Source organism: Sycon ciliatum, chromosome 6, assembly GCF_964019385.1.
Source record: "Sycon ciliatum chromosome 6, ocSycCili1.1, whole genome shotgun sequence".
Classification (NCBI taxonomy): Eukaryota; Metazoa; Porifera; class Calcarea; order Leucosolenida; family Sycettidae; genus Sycon; species Sycon ciliatum.
In genome coordinates this window covers 34,546,931-34,569,105 of record NC_088648.1, presented here as the reverse complement: position 1 = coordinate 34,569,105, position 22,175 = coordinate 34,546,931, and the positions used below count along the sequence as shown (strand labels likewise).

General features: G+C 46.9%; 2 protein-coding genes across 5 annotated transcripts in view; one reads left to right on the top strand and one right to left on the bottom strand.

Moving 5' to 3' along the window:
• The first annotated feature begins 4,096 nt into the window (after positions 1–4,096).
• The window catches only part of LOC135819955 (uncharacterized), a 40,034-nt gene continuing 21,955 nt past the window's right edge, over positions 4,097–22,175 (top strand). The window contains exons 1-8 of one of the 4 annotated variants that reach the window (XM_065333253.1): positions 4,097–4,767; positions 7,963–8,663; positions 11,069–12,400; positions 14,454–14,978; positions 15,899–16,026; positions 16,526–16,602; positions 18,170–18,404; positions 18,670–18,845. In XM_065333253.1, the coding sequence (XP_065189325.1) occupies positions 4,320–4,767; positions 7,963–8,663; positions 11,069–12,400; positions 14,454–14,978; positions 15,899–16,026; positions 16,526–16,602; positions 18,170–18,404; positions 18,670–18,694 (3,471 nt within the window). In that variant the 5' untranslated portion in view covers positions 4,097–4,319 and the 3' untranslated portion in view covers positions 18,695–18,845. Of the gene's footprint in view, positions 4,768–7,962; positions 8,664–11,068; positions 12,401–14,453; positions 14,979–15,898; positions 16,027–16,525; positions 16,603–18,169; positions 18,405–18,669; positions 19,828–22,175 lie in introns of those variants that run through there. The other 3 variants (XM_065333254.1, XM_065333252.1, XM_065333255.1) reach the window with 3 other exon arrangements.
• The window catches only part of LOC135819954 (uncharacterized), a 10,708-nt gene continuing 9,804 nt past the window's right edge, over positions 21,272–22,175 (bottom strand). The window contains exon 5 of the mRNA XM_065333251.1: positions 21,272–22,175. This exon is cut by the window's right edge and continues 234 nt beyond it. Within this exon, the coding sequence (XP_065189323.1) occupies positions 22,087–22,175 (89 nt within the window). The 3' untranslated portion in view covers positions 21,272–22,086.

The following is a 22,175-nucleotide window of genomic DNA, read 5'->3' as shown; positions in this document are numbered from 1 at the left end:
AGAAACATGCAAACTTTCGCAGCAATTTTCGCTCTTTGTGGACTGTTCGTGCACGGTGAGCCACCCTCAATCCTCATGTTTGTGCTTGATCTCTACTCTTGGCTTGGTCCGCGGGTGCTAGCTTTCCTATACTTGTGGCAGCCCGTGTTGCTTCATCTCCGGAACCATCTTCGATCTCCTGCTTGCTCGTCTTCTCACTGCTCAGAGTCGGTTACATCAACGATGCCTTTTTGAATTTCAGGTGTAGATTACGGCGCAATCCAACCCGTTTGTCTGTGGGTTTCTGGCCATGGACAAGGTAGTCAAAGAGCTCTCGTCTCAGACCGTGACTCGAAACAACAAAATAATTGGATGAAGACCACTTCTCAAACTAGCGAGTGCACGCGAAAATTTATTAGAGCGAAAAACATGCAAAACACGAATTTCGCGCGAACGTTCGCAATAGTTTTCGCAACCCGGAACGCGAAAAATCATTGCGAACGTTCGCTCTGCAAAACCTCTCTTCTTTCTCTCTCTATCTCTTTCCATCTAGCTCTCTCTATCTTTCTTTGTATGTTTGGAGGATGAGGCCCGCCGCTCGCAGCTACATACCCTGAAGTTATTGGTTGCTAACGTCATCAGTCATGTGATTGGTCATGTATGACGACAGCAAGTCTGTCATGTCATGACTGCAGGCCCGTTCGTACAACACACACGCATACACACACACATACACACACACACACACACACACACACACACACACACCATACACCATGTACCATGCATCACCCGTCGCAAGAGAACCATGCACATCTGAAAATATACTTGATGTGCACCCTCAGATTTTCTCTTATAGCAACGATAGTGGACAAGATCTGAATGAGACAGATCAGGACTTGCGCCAGATAACTGTCCAATCCACACAACCTGGGAAGCCATGTGAATCGACCACCAATGAACACCTGGTCTACACCACACGGAGTACATCGGCATAAAACGGCCAAGACAGTTACCTATGCACACCATACACTTGCTGGAGTAACCAGTATAGACAGCATGCTGCTCTAATAGAAGTAGACACTAGATGCACCGGTACCTTGACACACACACACATACACACACATACACACATACGCACACACACACACACACACACACACACACACACACACACACACACACACACACACACACGCGCGCACACACACACACGCACACACACCATGGTACATTTGACGCCCATCTCCGGAGGCCATGATAGCGTTGCTACAGCAGAAGCCATAGCAACTTGTGCTGGGATTGCACCATTCAACAGCTTGCAAAGCTGAAGAACTGACCGCCACTATTCAGCCTGGTAACACCACACAGCTATGAAGTTGCTTTTTCTGGCCAGTGAATCCCTCCTTTTTGGTGTTTTTTTAATTTTTTTTCAACGCACACACATCACACCACATACTAGTCAAGAGGAGTCTGAGAAAGAGAAGAAAGACATGTGTGACTGTATTTGTCGGATTCGAACACACACACACACACACACACACACACACACACACACACACACACACACACACACACACACACACACACACAGATAGGACATACCTGGCCAAGAGACGTATCGGAAAGACGGAAACGCAGCTCTACCCGCCAGCCCCAAGCTCGCGTCCAGAGGCAACCGCCACACCTGTATTCCAAACAAGAATGGAAAAAAAGTACGACCACACCAAAAACATTTGTCAACGTGCGACCCTGAGATTACGTGCAAACCGTGATCCAGTTCACACAGTTGTCCACAAAATTATGCCTGTGATATGAGTGCGCATTCGATATTGGTCATCACTACTGCAAAATCGGAAAGTTTAACGACCAAAAAATTTAACGTTTTTGTAATTTTAGCATGATTACGAGCAGAAAGTTTAACGATGGCTTTGCTGGCCACCCATCTGTATGCGCATCTTTACACAGACCTCCACCGATAACGTATTTTTCAAATAATGAAAACAAATTGGTCGTTAAAACGTTAGACTTTGTGTCTCGTTAGACTTTCCGGTTTTACAGATATCACCGTTTTAGGAGCTGTATCTGCGCCTCGATACTTGAAGGGTTGAGGCGTTCCTACGGATGCGGAAAACTCGGCCTCTAGCCGAGTCTGACGAGAACCGTGAAATTTTGTATTATTTTTATTACCGCAATGAATAGAGTAAGCCGCGCACTCAGTACAAACACCATTAGCAAATCTTGTTTTCATGTGTAACAACTTGTTCCTTGAATGTTTTCATTACCCCCCCCCCCCCCCCCCCCCCCTATTTACAGAAAATGAGTAACGAATATTCGTAAACTGTGAGGTTTGCGTACAACGTGTTAACGTTTTCGTCGTACGCATTCCAGTACGATAAGAGTCAAGACAGGGAGCTGGAAAATTTTACTACCACATGCAACGATTTTTTCGTAGATCTGCTCCGTTCCGTCGTGATTGGACGACTCTTCGTAGCAACTTCCGTTACTCGAACCTGGATGGCCAAGACCTTACGAATTCTAGTTGTGCGCAACGCCTCTATTAACATGATTTCAGGGTGAGTGAGCAGACGGTGTTATTACCATGGTGACGGGTGAGTGAGCAGACGGTGTTATCACCATGGTGACAGGGTCAGTGAGCAGACGGTGTTATAAGAGGTTGCACACAACGAAAATTTGTAGCCAGGTGACGAATATTTTTAACGAAAGAAGCTATTGAATGAATATTCGTAAACCGTGAGGTTGCGCACAACATGTAAACTTATTCGTAGCACATCGACGCGGCGCGCGCGGGTGCTCATAAGGAGAGTCAAGACAGGGAGGGAGTTGTAAAATATAAGTATTTTAGTACTCCGCGTTACGAAAAATATTTTCATAGATCTGCTCTGTTTCGGTCGCGTTTGGACGGATCTTCGTAGCAACTTCCGTTACTAGAACCCGGACGATCAAAATCTTACGAATTTCCTTTGTGCGCAACCTCTCTACATACCATGATTACAGGGTGAGCGTGCAGACTGTGTTATCACCATGGTTACAGGGTGTCATTACCATGGTTACAGGGTGTTATTGCCATGGTTTGAATTCTTACCCATGGGCATTGCGTAGTTGTTGGTCCACTCTCGTGCCGTCCGGTCAAACAGAACACGATCTCGATTATACTCGTTCTCAATAGATGGTACAACTCTATAGTAATGGCAAGCGTCTGGATTGGCTAACATGTCGTAGATCTTAACGAGAATATCGCGAAGAGTCGTCCTCGGACTCCATATCCATGAGCTCATGATTGCCAGGTCCATGCTCCCATTACAGTTTACTCCAGGGTGGTATAGTCTTGTGCTGAACCTTACTCTAGGTGGACGGAATGGGTAGTTCTCTGGAAATTGGATGGTCAGGACGAACAACCCACCTTCATACGGAGTATCCGGCGGGCCCATCATGGCGGCCTGCCACTGCAGCATATCATCATCAACTGGTCCAGCAGAACATTGTATGAGAGGCTCTTGCTGAAGATCGCCAAGCTCTTTCCTGATGCGCTTCAACGCCACGCCAGTGTGCTCTACTATTGTTCTGCTGGCACAATAATACAGTAAATCTTGCCCCAACCAGATGTACATGTACTTGGTGCAGCGGAAATTACCCCGGGCTGATATGATAGGCTTCCGCTTCATCCAGGTGTGCATGTTCCATCAACAGCACTTCAGTCCAAAACACTGATTTGTACGGTGAACACTGGATTCCGCTTTGTACAGCGTCCGGTAAACACAGGTTTACAATTTGCCTCATGAGGCGATAATAACTCCTTACACAGTTCTCAGTCGTGGTAGTGTACAAGCACACTTGGGGCCTTGAGGACAAGCCGATCACACTTCATTGCCACTCGGTAATAGCTGCTCCTGTAATAACGTCTATTTTTGCTGAATGAAGCTGAGCAGAACATAGCAGCGCAGACGCTGCCTAGAGCAGTGGAGAAATCAGACTTAGTCTTCTCCACACATGGAACTTGTTACTGGAACTAACAATTCCAATAACAAAAATAATAGTCACCGCTAGCTGCTAGCGTCACTGGACTTGGAACACGTCGTTGGACGATAGTAAGTAACATTACAATGACTATTGTTACAGCATGTAGTTACTCAGCCGGGAACACTACCATGACTACGTATACAACAACAACATTCGAAGTGGCTTAGTTCGAACTGAGTGAGTTCTTCTCCCAAAAAAAAGTATAATAGTAGTATTTTTTCATTTTGTTGCATAGACTAGTTCTGGAAATCATTTCTTTTCGTGGACTAGAAGTTGCAGACTGTTTCTTTCAGACATCGATGATGAACGTGAAGCGAATAAAAGGCGAGGTAAAGCAGATGATCGAAAGCCCACCGCCGGGTTTATCTATCAGATCTTCAGAGAATGATCTTTGCTACGTAGATTGCACTATGCAGGCTCCAGCATGCAGTCCGTATCAAGGTGGCCGTTTTGAACTGATATACCGCTGGAACCACTATCATCCATTCATTCCACCAGAAGTACGGTTCCGGACCAAAATCTACCATCCCAACATTGACAGCCACGGCAACATATCCTTGTCTTTCCTTACTTCTGAATGGTCTACTTTATATACAATTCTTATGACCCTTCTGTCTATCCAATCCATCCTCGATGATCCACTTCTGGATATGCCGCTAGTGCCCGAGATCGCTCGTATCTACAGTACAGATCGTGCCAAGTATAACACGTGTGCAAAGGCATGGACCATGGAGTATGCAACGGGCGGTAAGAATAATCTTTTCAGGTCTGAGTTTGCCAAAGGCGTATAACAACATGTTTGGCCATGGGACAGGGTGGGCACTGATGCCTTATTGTAATTTATTTGTGACAATAGGGATTGAAAGTGATGACGTCAAAAACGGCCAGGGAGTAGTAAGTTGACATCAGATTTCTATTTTGAATCCACTAAGGTGTGACTTTGCTATTGCCTCAGCATGTGGGTGCATAGCAACCCACTCATGTCATATGCAGGGGTGACTTTTACTTTGCCGCCAGTTGTAACCCCGCCCCCAGTAGCCAAATCAGTCAGTTCCACTGGTTTCATCACCTTGCTGTGAGTAAGACGACTTGAAATGTGCTTGGATCCATACAAAAACTGGATCCAAGTGGATCCAATTTTTGAATTTTTGAAATTGTTGCTATGCTGTGACGTAGCACTTTCAAGCCCTATCTCCTGGGGCGTAGCTCGTCTGCCTTTTGATTCAGTAGATAACGAAAAGGCGACGAGGAGACAATAACTTTATTAATGCGATTAATAGTATAAGTGAAGCGGACATTACAAAATGATGAATGAGAATACATGTATCTAAAATGGTTGTTCCTAATCGATTTTCTTGAAACTATCATCAGGGAAAATTCGTCTCACAATAGAGGCTATACGGAGAGACAAACTACTTATAAGTTATCGGATAGTGGGAAGTATACAAGGTGAGGTGTGAAAAGGAAAAAAACTAAAGTGGGAGAGAAGACGAAAGAAATTAGAAGAAAAGATGTGAGAGTGTTCCGACGGTGTGAGCTACTACAAAAGGTGAGTGAAATGAAGGCGTGGAAGCAGGTGAATGTGATCGATTAGGAACAATCATTCAGTAGATAACGTTAGCATTTTACCGTTCACGCCAACTTCGACCGTACGTCGGCCAGTACCTTTTTTTGTGTGTTTGCAAGATATGGTTAGCATTTCGGTTTCTGACACAATGATCGACTTGTGACGTAATTAGGGGTCAAACGGGTGTACCTTTAACTAACGAACGGGTAATTTTCTTAACGGGCGGGTTAACGGGTACCCTTTAGCAGCCATATTATTTTTTTGCGCATTTCTCACATAAATCATAATTTAAATTTGTATATTCTCAGGTTGTATTTTGATACTACATTATGATTCGCAATTGATTCGTGTATCATAATATTATTATGGCAATGAAGGTTCCAAATGAATGTCATCCGTGCATTTGCCCATGTACATAACTTCACAGGCAGTAAATTACAATCGTACATGTAGATGGTCCTACAAGCTACATGTATTTTGATACATGTACGCAAATCAACTGCAGATCGATGTGATTCAAGCCATGCAAGGCGTTGCATTCAGAAGATGTTCGCACCCATAGCTAGCTGGGGTGCCTGACACAGCTGATGTGCTGCTGGCCAGCTAGCTGCTAGTGCTAGCTTGTTGAACTCGTGAAATGAATCTTCACAAATCCGTAATCTTGTATGCAATATTTCGAACTACTTTTCAGCTCGTCGATTGAAGGAACAAACTACAACCATGAGTATCATACATGTAGCTACCACCTACGGACATCACCGTGTGTGACACTCCGACTGGTCACTCAGCCTGGTGACACTAGTTCATCAAGTACTGTGGCAGGTTCGATGTCGGAGAACCATCGTAACTTTCTAGTTACTAGTACTCAGCTGCCACCTCGAACGAGTTTCAAGTCTTGCATTTTCTCACATCACAATCAAAAACCTCCAGTACGAGGATTTTTACTTGTACTAGAGTGGAGAGAACAACTGTCAAGTCTGTCTTTCAGCCTGCTCCTGATAAAGTCGAAAGCGGGAATGCACAGGAAAAAGGAAAAGAGTATCCGCACTCCTATTTAAATTTTTGAGTCTTGGAATACGATAGGATCACCTTTTTTTTTTTTTTTTTTTTTTTTTTTTTTTTTTTTACAAACGGGTACCCTTTTACTAACGGTACCTGAGATTAACGGGCGGGTACTCGGGTACCCGGTACACCCGTTTGACCCCTAGACGTAACCCTAGTTGGAATCTTACCGTTTTGTCCTCTTGCTAAACAGAGCTTTCTATCGTCGAAACGGTACCAAACCGACGGTATTTTGGGTGTTGGGTGCGAGTATCATTGGATTTAGTATGAACGGTAAAATGCTAACCATATTTACACACACAAAAAACGGGACAGGCCACCCGTCGAAAATATCCTGAACGACAAAATGCTAACCATGTGTATTGGCCAGAAAAAGCCACTTCAACTTGAGTTCAACCAGCTGTGTGGTGTAGACCAGGCTACAATTATTAGTGGTGGTCAATTCATCAGCCTTGCAAGCTGTAGAGTGGTGTAATCCTAGCACAAGTAATTAGTTGCTATTGAACTCGGATTATGAGCAAGTATTAAAAATAAATTTAATGTAAAATGGGAACGAGTTATGAAGAAACTATCGACCGTTGTAACAATAATACTAAGCAGTCCGGCAGAATGTGTGATAACAAGAGCTCCAAACTGACAGGCTACTGAAACATTCAACGACCTAAGACCTACATGTAGCTCGATCTCACCTCCAGTGTTGCCGTTCGATCAGTCGGCGGACGCCTAGCGCTCCTGCGATGCAAAACTGGCCAGGTCTTGAAAGTGCAGTGCGGAGTTCGAATTGCAAGTGTATTACATATTTTTGAAAAAACTGAGACATTGGAGGCGATTCACTGGAGTTTCAGGAAAAACCTGGATAAGACAAAAATGTGACATTTCCGGGAGTTTGCTCGAAATCTCCGCGGAGTATTACCCTCGACCGTACCTGTCCCGTACCGTACCGTACAATCAAAGACGGCTGGCCACAATGCATATTCAAATAGGGCTTTCAAATACAAGATCATAACGTGAAGCAACTTGGAAGAATTAGTATGTATGCGAAGTGTATCGGGGGATGCATGCAGGGCGAAAGTGCGGGTTCGAATCCCAGGTTATGTCTAAAAACAAAAAATAGCAATTTATAAGAATTTATAACATCCCTATGCTTTTTGTGTCTAGGTCATCAATGCAAAAAAGCATAGCGTAGGGCCCTGAGCTTCCAAGCTCTCTCGTTTAGACTGACCTTGCCCCCCAGGGCACTTGCCTCACGGACATTCTTTAACCCCAATTTTTCTTGTTTTACATTCGTTTTGTGTCTTTTAAAATGGATACAGGTGTGGAGATTTTGCCGGAACGTGAACTTGAAGTGCCGATCATACGTATCATACTGCTTGGTGAGTCTGATGTCGGGAAGACATCACTGGCATGTTCACTATCCAGGAGAAGGATGCCGGAACGTAATCGTAACACCAGTACACTAGGAGTGGATATGAGTACACTTGTCATCGACTCTAGCAACGACAATCGTGATATTGCTATCAGACACATGGCAACGACAGGAGGTGAGCAGAGCGAGCAAGCACTCATTCGTCAACTAGCTACTTGGATTTTCCAGGGCAACAAGGTACAGCAAGAATCCACAGTCATGGGAACCATTTGCACACCGTCGCCGATAGCGTGTACAAGTCACACGAGCAGCACGTCCCAATTGGCAGCTGCTGAGGACACTGAGCAAGCAGAGTGCCACCGCAAGGATGATAGCAAGAGTGCAGTGACCAGGGAATCAAGTCGAGCCAGAAGTCTTCACCAGAGTGCTCTGGAAGAAATCACGGACAAAGTGACATCGGAGCATTACGTCCATCATCTTAGCGAGCTGATCGTGAAGAAGTCCCTAAAGGTGATGCGTTTGTGGGACACCGCCGGGCAAGATTCCTATCGTATTCTTCATCACATGACCTTCGGTGCTAGGCGTACATCCTACATTATCGTCTACAATGCCAAGCGCTCGGTCAAGGAACAAGCTGATCATAGCAATGTAAGTGGTGCGAAGAATTGCCTGCACTTTTCTTGGAGTAGTAAGTTTGTACTACAGGTGGAATCCTGATTATTTGAACCTCAAAATGCCAGGAAAAAACTTATAATTATCCGGACATTCTAATTATCCAAACATGAACCGAGAACACAATATGTATGTCAAAATGCTCTCATGGTCACGCAGAGTTGCGTAATGAATCTTAGACACAGACTTCATGGATACTGAACTGACCAGCGCTGCCTGGTCATGCAAACTGAACTAACCAGTACAATAGAGAGGTTAAGATGCACGTTATTTCCGACGTGACGCGCAATTTCACGTCAAATTTGGCGTAAAACTCCAAATTTCGACGTGAGCAGCAGGTCGCTCGCGTTGATTTTTCGACGTGCGAGCAAATAACGCGAGCTGAACTTTCGCGTCACGTCGGAAATAACGTGCATCTTAACCTCTCTAATGTACAGTGAACTTCAAATTATCAGCACAAACCCCACACATTTTCTATGTAAGTGGAATCTGCGGGACTTGTAATTAACCGGACATATCCAGTTCGAGGTTCGAATTATCAGAAATGTCTATGTGGGAATCGTGGTGATAGAAATCGGTCCTGGAAAAACTTTTAATTAAGCGGTATGTTCGAATTAAGCCAGATTCGAATTATCAGGATTCCACCTGTAACACTGCAGAGTGCAGAACATCTTGTTATTTGCAGTGTCTGCTCCAGAGCCGGGACAGCCGGGTCAGCGACCCGGTTGGAGGGTACTTGGACCCGTTTGGAAAAAGAACACCGGGTCACCTGTGACCCTATTGGGAATACACACCAGGGAGTCATAATATGTACACCAGGGAGTCATAATATGTACACCAGGGAGTCATAATACTGTACAGCTCCCTGATGTACATGTGCATCCAATAGGCGCACTTGAACGTACCCGCCTCTGACCCAGTTGGAAGAGTTGTGCCAGGTACACGTGTACCCGGTTGGTTTGAAATCCTAGAGCAGACACTGTGTAACTGTGTAATTATGTATTAAATTTCTTTTTTACAAGATAACCACAATCTATCATGGTGCAAACGTCGGCAAAAACGCACAGAGATGCACATAGCGATGGAAGCCGAAGCAGTGGAGGAGGGGCAAGAGCAGCTAAACCGACCAGGGGTCTCGATTTCAGCACTGCTCTTTCTCGCCAAACAGAAAATGAGCAGGAGCACTACAGAGAAAATGGGAAATAAGGGATATGACTTGGAATAGCTGTGGCTGCTTTTCAAGTTTTCATCGTTTGTCTTCATAGTACCTCTATAATCTTGTTTACCTCCCAACGATTTTTATAACCGGATTTAGTCATTTTTGGCAGCCATTATTACGGCAGTTGCAGCTAAATATGTGTTCCTACTTTGACCATTGGTCAATAAGGGAAATGAGTTTATGAGGATTTTATGAGAAAATTCGAGGCTTATGATTGTGTCCAATAACAACCTTGACATTATTTCCTGTTTTTTTTCGCTGTTCTTCTCAACTTCTCCCTGTGCTGGTTAAAGGGGAAGTATACCCTAAAATCAAATTTTCACCAGTTGTAGTCTTCTGGGTGCTGAGTCGAATGGTCTTGGTCCGAGGAAGCTGCGACGCTCCCTTCCTACTTGAATCCCAATCGAACTCGCGCACTTCCACCGAAACTGGGTGACTGCGCCCTACTAGATGGGGATTTGTATGCAAAATGTCACTAAAAGCGCCATTTCGTTCTTATAAAAGCACGGATGACCGCGATTGGCCCATATGTTGTAGTCTTTTGGACGCTGAGTCGACTGGTTTTGGTCCGAAAAGGCTGCGATGCAGCGTTCCTCCTTTATTCCCAATCGAACATGGTTGAACAAGCGGTCACGTGCTCCTGGGTGCCCAAATCACCTGGTCACCACGCCAGCAGGTGACAACTTTCACACCAAGGTTCAACTCGAGTTCAACTCGAGTGACAGGACTGCACCCAAAAAAGGTCAAACAGGCTAGTAAGTTGTACCCTGCAGGCACGGTGACCAGGTGACTGGTGTACGCAGAAGCACGTGACCGCTTGTTCAACCATGTTCGATTGGGAATAAAGGAGGAACGCTACATCCCAGCCTTTTCGGACCAAAACCAGTCGACTCAGCGTCCAAAAGACTACAACATATGGGCCAATGGCGGTCATCCGTGCTTTTATAAGAACGAAATGGCGCTTTTAGTGACATTTTGCATACAAATCCCCATCTAGTAGGGCGCAGTCACCCAGTTTCGGTGGAAGTGCGCGAGTTCGATTGGGATTCAAGTAGGAAGGGAGCGTCTCAGCTTCCTCGGACCAAGACCATTCGACTCAGCACCCCGAAGACTACAACTGGTGAAAATTTGATTTTAGGGTATACTTCCCCTTTAACTGCAGGTTCGTAAAGATGGTGAATGTCGTCCATGTAGCACTGCGCTTCCTGGACAGCCGAGCCTAACGTACATCCACGACGCACTGGAAACCATACACGACAACGTACCGGATGGAGAGAGTGCTCGAGTTTTCCTAGCCGGTTGTCATATCGACGAGCGACAGAGCCGAGTTGCTCTCGACAACGATGCCTTCAAGGCCGAACTCGATGAGGAGCGGCATGAGATCATCCGGAGCATTGCCTGCCAGCCATTCCGTAACCTGCTGAAGAAAGAAGACATCTTCTTCATCGATAACACAGTTTCCGGCCGGAGGCATATTCCTGAGGACAAACAGCTAGTAACGCTGAGACAGCAGCTGTGTATGGAGAGTGAGCGTCAAGATCCGATACCTACTGCTCGCCTGCTTGAGACATTGGCCATCATGGAGGTATCCAGTCATCCAGCGTTGGAAACGCCATGGATAACACGTGTTGAAATTGAGGAGCTGATGCACCGCATCAACGCTCGGTCACGGGAACCAGTGAGCGTGGAGGCGAACCTGTCATTTCAGCATTCTATCGGAACCGCGCTCTACTACCCAGACTCCAGTAAGCTACGTGACAGGGTTATTGTTGACGTTCCCAACGTCATGCAACTGGCAGCCGCACTCCTACAGCCAAGTCTTACAAGAGCAGACCTAGATGGTGAGGTGTCGTTGCAAGATGTTCACCGACTGAAACGAGGCTTTATCTCCAACAGCGTGGCTATATGCCTGTGGAAGAAGTTCTGCCCCCATCTGTATCCGGCGATGATGAAAGGGGAGAATCGCCAGTTCTTCTACGACTTGATGACGAGTTTGGACGTACTCTGTCACGTCGGTGAGGTGTGTTCGGAGGATGATGATGATAGCGATGTCGACAACGATGGAGTTGTCGCCGAGCACATCGCGAAGGAGATGTTCTGGATGCCAGCAGCAGCTGAGCGCTATAAGCTACCCGCCGCAGCTGGTGCCGTGTCGCCAGAGATCATTCTCTCTTCAGCTAGCGGCACACATTTACCACACTCCATGTTCCTGAGAATCGGCACTCGCTGTCTTTCGCACTACAATGCTGAATGTGTCAGGAAGGCAAACTATTCGTGGTTGAATACGGCACTAGCCAAGACCTGCATGCGTCTACCGTTGGCCAATCATATGTGGCTAATTCTACGCTACATGAAATGTGGTGTGAGCATCTGCGTAGAGGCCAACAGCCTGCATTATGAGTTTGGCAGTGGTGAAGGTGTCCCTATCCTCAACCAGATCCATGTCTGGGTGAAAGACGTCCTCGCAGTAGCGCACAAGAAAATCAAACTCAAGGTATGTATGAAAATGCTCTTTACCCCCACCCCCTGTATCCCCCATCCCCATCCCTGTGCACTTGTCTTTTTTCCCTTTCTCCTATTGCATATCTCTCTAGCCACCCTCCAAACTGGCTTTCTTGTTGCTGTTCAGGTGAAACGATCATGACGATCAATAATTTGTCATCACTAACTCATTATGGTTGTACATCGATAGCAACTGGAATCCGACCCCTGATCTCGTGCTAGAGTGCAGCACCGACTACAGCGGTCTCTATTGCTTAGTCCATAATTGGGTGCTGGGTACAGCTGTCTCTATTGCTTAGTCCATAATTGGGTGCTGGGTTTTTGCATTGTGAGCTGTTGTCGGATTTCAGTTGCCACCACCACTTAGGCTGCAACCACACTACGTACAAAATCAAGTACCGTATTTTCCGGAGTATAGTGCGCACTTTAGATGTGCTATTTTAGGCCCTAGATCGCAGGTGAGCACTATGCTCCGAATATGAAATGCATGTACTTCTATGAAGATTGAAGTGCGCACCCCCACTGAAGATTGGGGGTGCGTGTTATACAAAGGTGTGCACTATACTCCGAAAAATACGGTACGCGTTTGCGTTCAGCTTTTAGATAACGCAAAGTCGCATCCACACTGGCATTTCATGCGCAAGGAATCCTTGAGCGTTTTGTCTTCACTTCTGGGTCTGAGAACAAATCGCAAGGAAATGGCGAAAAGTTGCTTTCTACAGGGGTACCCGGTTTGCTGAAAGGAAACGCAGTACGTTTCCTTGACTACATAAGCAGAAAAGTTGCATTTACGCAGTTTTGTACCTAGTGTGGTTGCAGCCTTAACATGATACTCGTCGTTGATAGTTATGGAATGTGCTGATCAGTACCACCAAGAGTCCATACCCCCCCCCCCCCCAGAGTGTGCAACTGGGGTCTGGCTGCTGTAGGCCCACTGCGCGGCGGAATTCCAACATTACGTCGTGCCGCTGAGGCGCAGAGGATAAAACTCCGCATTCCACATTCCGCGGTGCTTGGAAGCAGGGAGTAGGGAGTAGGGCAAGCGCAACCAAAGTGTACGTCATCTTTGACGTAATGTTGGAATTCCGCCGCACGTATCCCCATGTACAGAGTTGCACACTCTTGGGGTTATGGTCTCTTGATGCCACCTATGCATAAAAATGGCCACAGGCTTTTTGCAGGGCAATTTGTCCCATATTTGGCAGGTCCAGCCAGCTCTAGTGCATGTGTGAGTATGACCGTACGCAGTTCATGAGCTGATATGCATGGCTGCTGGTATCACAGTTCATACGGTTGAAGTGGACTTGAGTCACTTGACCCGCGAAACCAAAACGGCGGGAAGATTATGCATAGCTCCCATTCAGCCACTCTAATGCTGGAATCAGTCAGACGTGGCCACTTACAACCTGATAATGATATCCACGATGGAAAGCTGCGATTCTCACTGGTCTAGCATTAGTGGCTTCAGCATTCTGTTCTGATCTGCTATTGTTCTTTTGCAGAAGAGAGGAACTTAGCACTCATTCAATTAAATTGAGTACCTGGTGATAATCGCTTTAGCCGAAAACTCGATCCTCATCAAGATATAGGTGATCAAAAATCACTTTTGCGGCGATGTTTTCACCCCTGTGTCAGGGCTTTATGTCATTCTCTGTCTATCCATCTCTATCTCTGTCTGTCTGTCCGTCTTTCTCTCTTCCTTTATGTAGGTCTGTATGTCTGTCTCTGTCTCCCCATTCCTTGCAAAATTCTCTTGCTGCCTGTAGCTGTCTTTTCTCTCTGTCAGTATGCCAGTCTGTTTTTGTTAGTATTTTCTTGCCCATCCCAATGCCATTTCGTTGCATAGTTGACGTTTTTTTTGAAATTTCAAAACACATCTACCCCGGTAACTAATCATTCTTTATGTGTATGTGTGTATGTGTGTGTATGTGTGTTTGTGTGTATGTGTGTTGTGTGTATGTGTGTTGTGTGTATGTGTGTTGTGTGTTTATGTGTTTGTGTGTATGTGTGTGTTTGTGTTGTGTGTTGTGTTGTTCACTGTACAGGAGCTATTGAGATGTGAGTGTGGTGCGATGAACAGGGACGTACTCTGTACACTACATGGACGCGAAAACTGCTCCGCGTCATCTCCATCGGCGAACACTGTCCCTGCGGGTGCCAGTGCTGCTACCAGGGCTGCCAGTGATCCTACCGCTGACACCGATGTTTCCATGGCTACTCGTTCCACTACCGCAGTTACTGATGGCCCCACAGCTACTGGCCCCACAGCTACTGGCCCCACAGCTACTGGCCCCACAGCTACTGGCCCCACAGCTACTGGCCCCACAGCTACTGGCCCCACCGCTACTGGCCCAACAGCTACTGGCCCCACTGCTGTTTCTGCGGCCTCTGGTACCGCTGCTGTTACTGCTGCTTCTGGCGGTGGTTTGTCTGCAAAGCAGTGCTTTCACACCGTTGCCGCTCTGAAGCTCGGCGATGTCCCCATGTGTCCGATAGCATATACTGAAGGACGCACCGCACCTCAGCTTGTCTCCCAAGACGCTCTCCGGTTCTGGAAGTCATGGCAACAGGTATGCGTTGTGTGTGTGATTGACGTAATTATGTCTGCATTAAAGCCACTGGTATACCGTATTGTACAGCAGTATCTTTATGTTGCCTCTTGAATGCACACTGCATGAAACTCAAGAGTCGCCATAAACGAGCCTTGTGGCTTGTCGTTCGGTGTTTGCAACAATATTATCCCATGGTACAGTACGATGTGGGTGATTTCCGCAAATTAGCGGCCGTTCTCTGCCAGGTATGTTCAGTGATATATCAGTACCCTGCTGGGTTCGCCTTGTTCAAAGATATACTCCGCGTGGTTCACATGGGTCACTGACAAGAGTAAACTAGGCAACTTAGGGGGGGGGGGGGGGGGGGGGGAGGGGGTAGTCACGCTCTCTATTTGGCAGGAACATGGGATGCGGTAATGCCGCGTATTAAAGCCGGGCTGCTTATTCCTGTAGGAGCCGCTGTCAGTGCTAGGCTTCTATTCAAACCGGGTATTTCTACGGGTGTCAACACTGAAACCAGGCTTTTGTGCTGCCAGTGTGTCTTATAAACCAGGCTTGTATTCGAAACAGGCTTCTATACGAGACAGGCTTTAATACAAGACACTACAGTAAATGGACTATACCAGTCGTACTCTGTGTATACCGTGTCCCTCGTATTTTCCCTTGTGCTAACGTGACCGGGAAAATATTTGTCGTAAACCCCTCGTACTCGTAGCATAATCCGTACTCAAATTCCTGTAGTGGATCCAGTTTTTACACTGCTCTTTTGTCAGGAGTCCGATGGGACATGAAAGCCGTACCATCCGTGCAGATGACAGACGCAGGGGGAAAACTAAGCAAAGTTGTGTCCTGGATCCTGTTCATTAGGGTATTGTGTGTTGTGTTGTTATCCAACATCCTGTTCACTATGGTATTGTATGTGTGGTGTTTTTATTCAGGATCCTGGACATTATGGTATTGTGTGTCTACCCAACATAGCTAGTTCAGCATCCGTCAGTGCAGCAGAATCATCCCCATCACCACCATCAACACCAGCTCCTGACGATCTTACCGAATGGAAATACAGGTACAAGTTGGTATCTATGTGTGTGTGTGTGTGTCTCTGTGTTGGTGTGGGTGTGTACTTGTGTGTGGGTGTACCTTATGTGTGGCTCCGTGAGGGGAGGGGGGTGGGGGGGTGGAGCGTCCCAGAGTTTCTATTCACCATCATTCATTCCTCCCATAGCGACATGACTGCCAGTATTCGTGTGGGTGGAGACCTGCTTGCGCGTATTTGAGAGATATTTCTGCTGGTGATTATGCGCTAAGGATTACACTCGCCCAGCTTCGGAAAGCGCGGCATTTCAGCTTTCAATGCCAGATTGGCAGAGCATCGCAGAGTTTAGCTAACTGAGTGTCAGTTTGCTGGTGATCTGTCCCTGCTTGCGGTCACGCATGCTGGTGCTGAGAGGGCCCTAGCCTCGTTCAGGGATGTAGCTGGGGCATTGGGGCCTTTGGGTCAATATCTCTAAAACCAATTGTTATCACTTTGCGGTCCTTTGTTTATGTTTGTTTGTATGCTCTAGCAAGAAGACTTTGCGGCAAGCTGATCGTTTCGACTTGGCTAACCGTTTGAAGAAGGAACTAAACGATGAACAACGAGGTACGTATTGTACTGGTCATTCGAATGCTGGCAAGACCAGGACTCTGCCAACAACCGGGTTATGGTTGTAGTCAGGAACACTGTGCGTCCTTGCCTTGTAACCTGCTGTCGAAATCGAAAACATGTTAAACTATGAAGCAAGAATTATACCAACACTGGTCATGTTGTTGGAGGTGGCGGTGGTAGTGGCGTGGCGGTGGCGGTGGTAGTGGCGTGGCGGTGGTAGTGGCGTGGCGGTGGTAGTGGCGTGGCGGTGGTAGTGGCGTGGCGGTGGTAGTGGCGTGGCGGTGGCGATGGTAGTGGCGTGGCGGTGGTAGTGGCGTGGCGGTGGTAGTGGTGTGGCGGTGATAGTGGCGTGGCGGTGGCGGTGGTAGTGGCGTGGCGGTGGTAGTGGCGTGGCGGTGGTAGTGGCGTGGCGGTGGTAGTGGCGTGGCGGTGGCGGTGGGCGTGGCGGTGGTAGTGGCGTGGCGGTGGTAGTGGCGTGGCGGTGGTAGTGGCGTGGAGGTGGCGGTGGTAGTGGCGTGGCGGTGGCAGTGGCGTGGCGGTGGTTGTGGCGTGGCGGTGGTAGTGGCGTGGCGGTGGTAGTGGCGTGGCGGTGGTAGTGGCGGTGGCGGTTGTGGTTCATTGTACTCTCGGGGATGGAGTGGTGTTGTTGTTGATGGTGTTCGTGGTGCTGATCGTTGTGGCGGTGGTGGCAGAAGCGGTGGCTGATGATAGTGATAATGCTGCTTCTACGGATGTTGTTATTTGTGACAGTGATTGATGTGACAGTGGACAGAAGCGAGATACTGTGAAACGAGAAATGTTCCTGATGTGGAGGTATTTTTTGATCTTGCGAGAGGCGTCACATTGCAAAAATTGAACTTCACAAGCCAGTCTCAAACATATCTTGTCGCAAACACTATACTGTGTTTACTGTGTTGGTGGTTGTGCTGGCTGGTGGGGGTCTATGGATGTGTAGTGTGTACATGCGAGCGGGGTCTTTGACGTCACAGTGGCTATTCTATAGTGGCCTAGTGGCATGTGGCATATATGTGGAAGGGTTCACAGAATGATGGAGAGAAGGATGAGGAGCACACCTTCTCCCTCCAGCTGTGTACGATGTGGGGCGATCTGGAGGTGGTAGCAGATAAAATCAGAGTCTGCCGCCGACTCTATTGACTTGGTCACGTATCCCGCATGGAGATGGGCATGCGTATAGGCTTGCTGATGGGCATGCGGATAGGCTTGCTGATGCCGGGGGAATTTTGAATGCTTTTCCATTCTTGGTAAGCTCTCCTGTTTATTTTTTCTTTGTTTTACCTCTATGCATATGGTGATTCAACGTCAACGTGTGCTTTCTTGTATCTGTTGTAACGAATGTGTGCGTGTTGTGTGTTTATACACCCACGTGTGCGTGCGTGAGTATGCGTCCTTTTGTGCACCCGCAAATGTGTGTGTGTGTGTGTGTGTGTGTGTGTGTGTGTGTGTGTGTGTGTGTGTGTGTGTGTGTGTGTCATGCGTGTTCATGATACATGCTTGTGTATGTGTGTGCGTAACTCTTGGTTTGCTTGTCTATTGCATCCAGAGTTGTTTGCTCATCAGGCCGTCAAGCTCAGTGACAGTGAGTACGTCGGAGAATTCGAGACAATCTTGATCGACCTCATCCAAGAGCACAACTTTGGCGAGCCGTCCCTCAGCAATGTGCGTGGCGTTTTGGAATATCTCGCTCGTGCGGATCGCGACTGGACCTGCGCTGATGTTCTCGACATTATTTGGACTACAGGACACCGACAAAGAGACAGGCTGAAGAGAATTTTCAAGTAAGTCCCTATTTTCAATGTCTGGCAGTTTGATTCCTGGACACAAATGCACAGCGTTTCTGCTGGACTTTTTACTCGCCGGACGATGATGGTACGTCCATACAATAATTATTATGATTGTTTTGTTTTACGTAACTCAATTTTCTGTGATATACAGAACAATTTGATTCGCTTGACATAGTTCTAGTGGCACGATGTTCATCCCTCTTGATGAGCTCTCTATGTGTTTCTTTGTGCATGTCATGTTCTTTGTTGTTCTCCACAGTGGTGTACTCTTCATATGCGACTAGAGGCTGGGTATGTACATGCTTTTCACCATCTCTCCTGCCTATGCTGGCTGGTCAGTTGCATATCTCCTGCTCTGGCTGGTCAGTTGGATATCTCCTGCTCTGGCTGGTCAGTTGGATATCTCCTGCTCTGGCGGGTCAGTTGGATATCTCCTGCTCCTATGTCATGTGTGCTGGTTGTTCTCGTAGGAGCGCTGGTTATATTCGCTGTTCTGGATGCACTGGATGCACTGGATGTGCTATCTGTGATCTGATCATAGCTGTGCTAGGAGCACTGGCTGTGCCCAATGCAATGGCTGTGATGCTTGTATTGGCTGCGCTGGCTGTGATCTGGTCATAGCTGTGCTAGGAGCACTGGCTGTGCCCAATGCAATGGCTGTGATGCTTGTATTGGCTACGCTGGCTGTGATCTGGTCATAGCTGTGCTAGGAGCACTGGCTGTGTCCGATGCAATGGCTGTGATGCTTGTATTTGCTGCGCGGGCTGTGATCTGGTCATAGCTGTGCTAGGAGCACTGGCTGTGCCCGATGCAATGGCTGTGATGCTTGTATTGGCTGCGCTGGCTGTGATCTGGTCATAGCTGTGCTAGGAGCACTGGCTGTGCCCGATGTGATGGCTGTGATGCTTGTATTGTCTGCGCTGGCTGTGATCTGGTCATAGCTGTGCTAGGAGCACTGGCTGTGCCCGATGTGATGGCTGTGATGCCTGTATTGACTGCGCTGGCTGTACTCGCTGTGATGGTGTGTATTGGCTGTGCCAAATGTGCTGGCCTGCAACTCTTGATCACCATGGCGAAAACGATGCCCTGGAGACAGGTGATATTATTATTTTACACTGGAGATCTTCATTCCGTTCCTATCGTCTGACGGATCATCTTTTTGCTTTCACCCTGACTTGCTGGAAAATTTGGTTAACACATAGTGACGTATGCAGCGAAGTGATTTGCTTGGAAGCTAAAATCTGGGTTCGTTGAACTCTTCGTGTTTTGACCAAATCTTTGCTTACAATACAGCTCACATAAATCTTCTGCATTTCACCAACTGTTGCCTGGATCCCATGTTGATGTAGAATGGCTGCGGGCGGCTGTTAGCTTAACACTTTGAAAAACTTGAGATTATATTCTGCGACTGCTGGCATGTCCATTGTGTGCAGCGTGTCAGACACTATTCCAGTGACTACTGCTGTAGTTTGGTTGGTGGCTTGATGATCATGACTGCTGTAGTTTGGTTGGTGGCTTGATGATCATGACTGCTGTAGTTTGGTTGGTGGCTTGATGATCATGACTGCTGTAGTTTGGTTGGTGGCTTGATGATCATGACTGCTGTAGTTTGGTTGGTGCCTTGATGATCATGACTGCTGTAGTTTGGTTGGTGGCTTGATGATCATGACTGCTGTAATTACAGTGAAACCTGTCTAAGGCGACCGCTCAAGGGACCTTCAAAATGTGGTTGCTGTGTTCAGGTGGGCTCCTTATACAGGGTCAGTTGACTGAAATTGACAACCTTTGGTCCTGGTGGTAGTGGTCCCCTTGGACAGTTGGTCGCCTTATCCGAGTGGTCTCCATGACAGGTTTTACTGAATGTCGTTCATGGCTTGATGACCGTGACTGGTGTGGTGTGGTTAGAGGCTTGACGCTTCAGACTAGTTGGACATGCGTGTGTGTGTGTGTGTGTGTGACCAGTCGCGTAGTGTTGTATTGTTAATGTATGTGTGGTGCCTGTGTTGAAAACCAGTGCATGCATACGCAGGAGAACCATGCATTGAGCTGGCACGTACGGGAGCCTCAGTCGCAATGAACTTCCACCGGTTTCACATTACATGTATAAACATGAGTCAATAACCAAGAGTATGTGACTGTGATCTCTATTCTGTGGGCGAGATGCGCGGCAAGTTACGTAATGAAGGCAGCATGCCGCACACGAACCCATAACCACAGTTGCATATTCTTTTTTATGGACTCTTGTTATCACCTATAAGCAATCCGGTATCCCTCAGTGATCCGCCTGGCTGGAGATGAATATACAGCAAACACACCATGCAGATTATCCGGCCAAGGGTCGGCCAAGGGTCGTGAATTTCGTCACTCATCGCTAGTTACAACGCATGGAACTAATGTTGCCAATCATGCATGATCAGCCGGCGATAAACACCAGATAACCAGTTAAGACTACAGTAAAACCTGGTTTAAGCGACCAGCCCACGGTGCAAGCAAAGGCGGTCGTTAAAGCCAGGTGGTCTTTAGAACCAGGTCCCACAGTGTCTGTGTAGAACTGTCGGTGCGTGGAAAAACGGTCGTTAGGAGCAGGTGGTCGCTAAACCCAGAGGTCGCTTTTTATTTTTTTCAAAATGCACAACTCACCGGCAGGCACATGCATGGGGCTAGCATGGGGTGAGATAGTGCTGGTGGGGCTTGCCATGCTCAACCGACCAGAGGTCTCGGCATCTTCACATGGCAGGCAGCTTATACCCGGTTTTACTGTACTGTGTTTAATGTCTTAGTCTACATCCTCTGACTGATACTGATAGCGTATTCATGGCTCACATTGCACACAGCACAAAGCGGCTACACAGTTACCATGGTAACATAGAACCAATCACGCTCATTTCAACATTGACCTGGTATTGAAGATTGAAATTTTAGATTGGGCACCCTGTAAGAAGACCTTAGGGTCTGTTGGGAATGCCAAAGTAAAATAATATAATACAATACAGACCAAGTAAAAGTGCACGCAACTAAAATGTATTGAGGACTGAGTCACATTACCCCAATACTTCTTCCAAAATAGTCACTGAATAATAATAAATCGTGTTCAAGTTCAAATTGGAAACGGTTCTCTCAAAAGATCAAGGCAGGAATGTGAGCACCACGGTTGTCGACAGTTTCCTAAGAGACAAAACAAATACTGTGTCAGATACCAGAATAATACTCGAACCTGAATTGTGTCCTTCTTCTAAGTCGAATCTCTGTTCTCAGGCATAAACAAAGCAACTTGGGAGTCGGCAGAATGAAGTTGAGGACTCCATTGCAGCTATACCTATGCATGGTATCGTATGATGTGTATTTATCAACATAGGAAACAACTCGGGAATCGTAAATTAATTAAATAAATAAAAATATATACGCGCTCGTTACGCCACAATACCCATATCGTTGCTGACGACTAGAGAATCACTATAGACAAAGTATAGACAAAGTATAGATACATGTTCACAGGTTGGCTGATCATCTTACAAATATCTCAATGGAATACACGTGATCGCATCAAACATATGACACAACCTAGCGTTGACTTACAGGTACATGTAGCAGTGCTAGAGTAGACTTGTCGATATCTCCTCAAGTCCTATACACAACTATACTGTCTTGACGTCCTCCTAACGTTAGAACGTTTCATTCAGGATTCCAGACGAGCATGTTGATCGACGGGAACCACAGCTTTCATCATCTGCAGACCTTCACCAATGCTGGCGAATTCTCTCGATA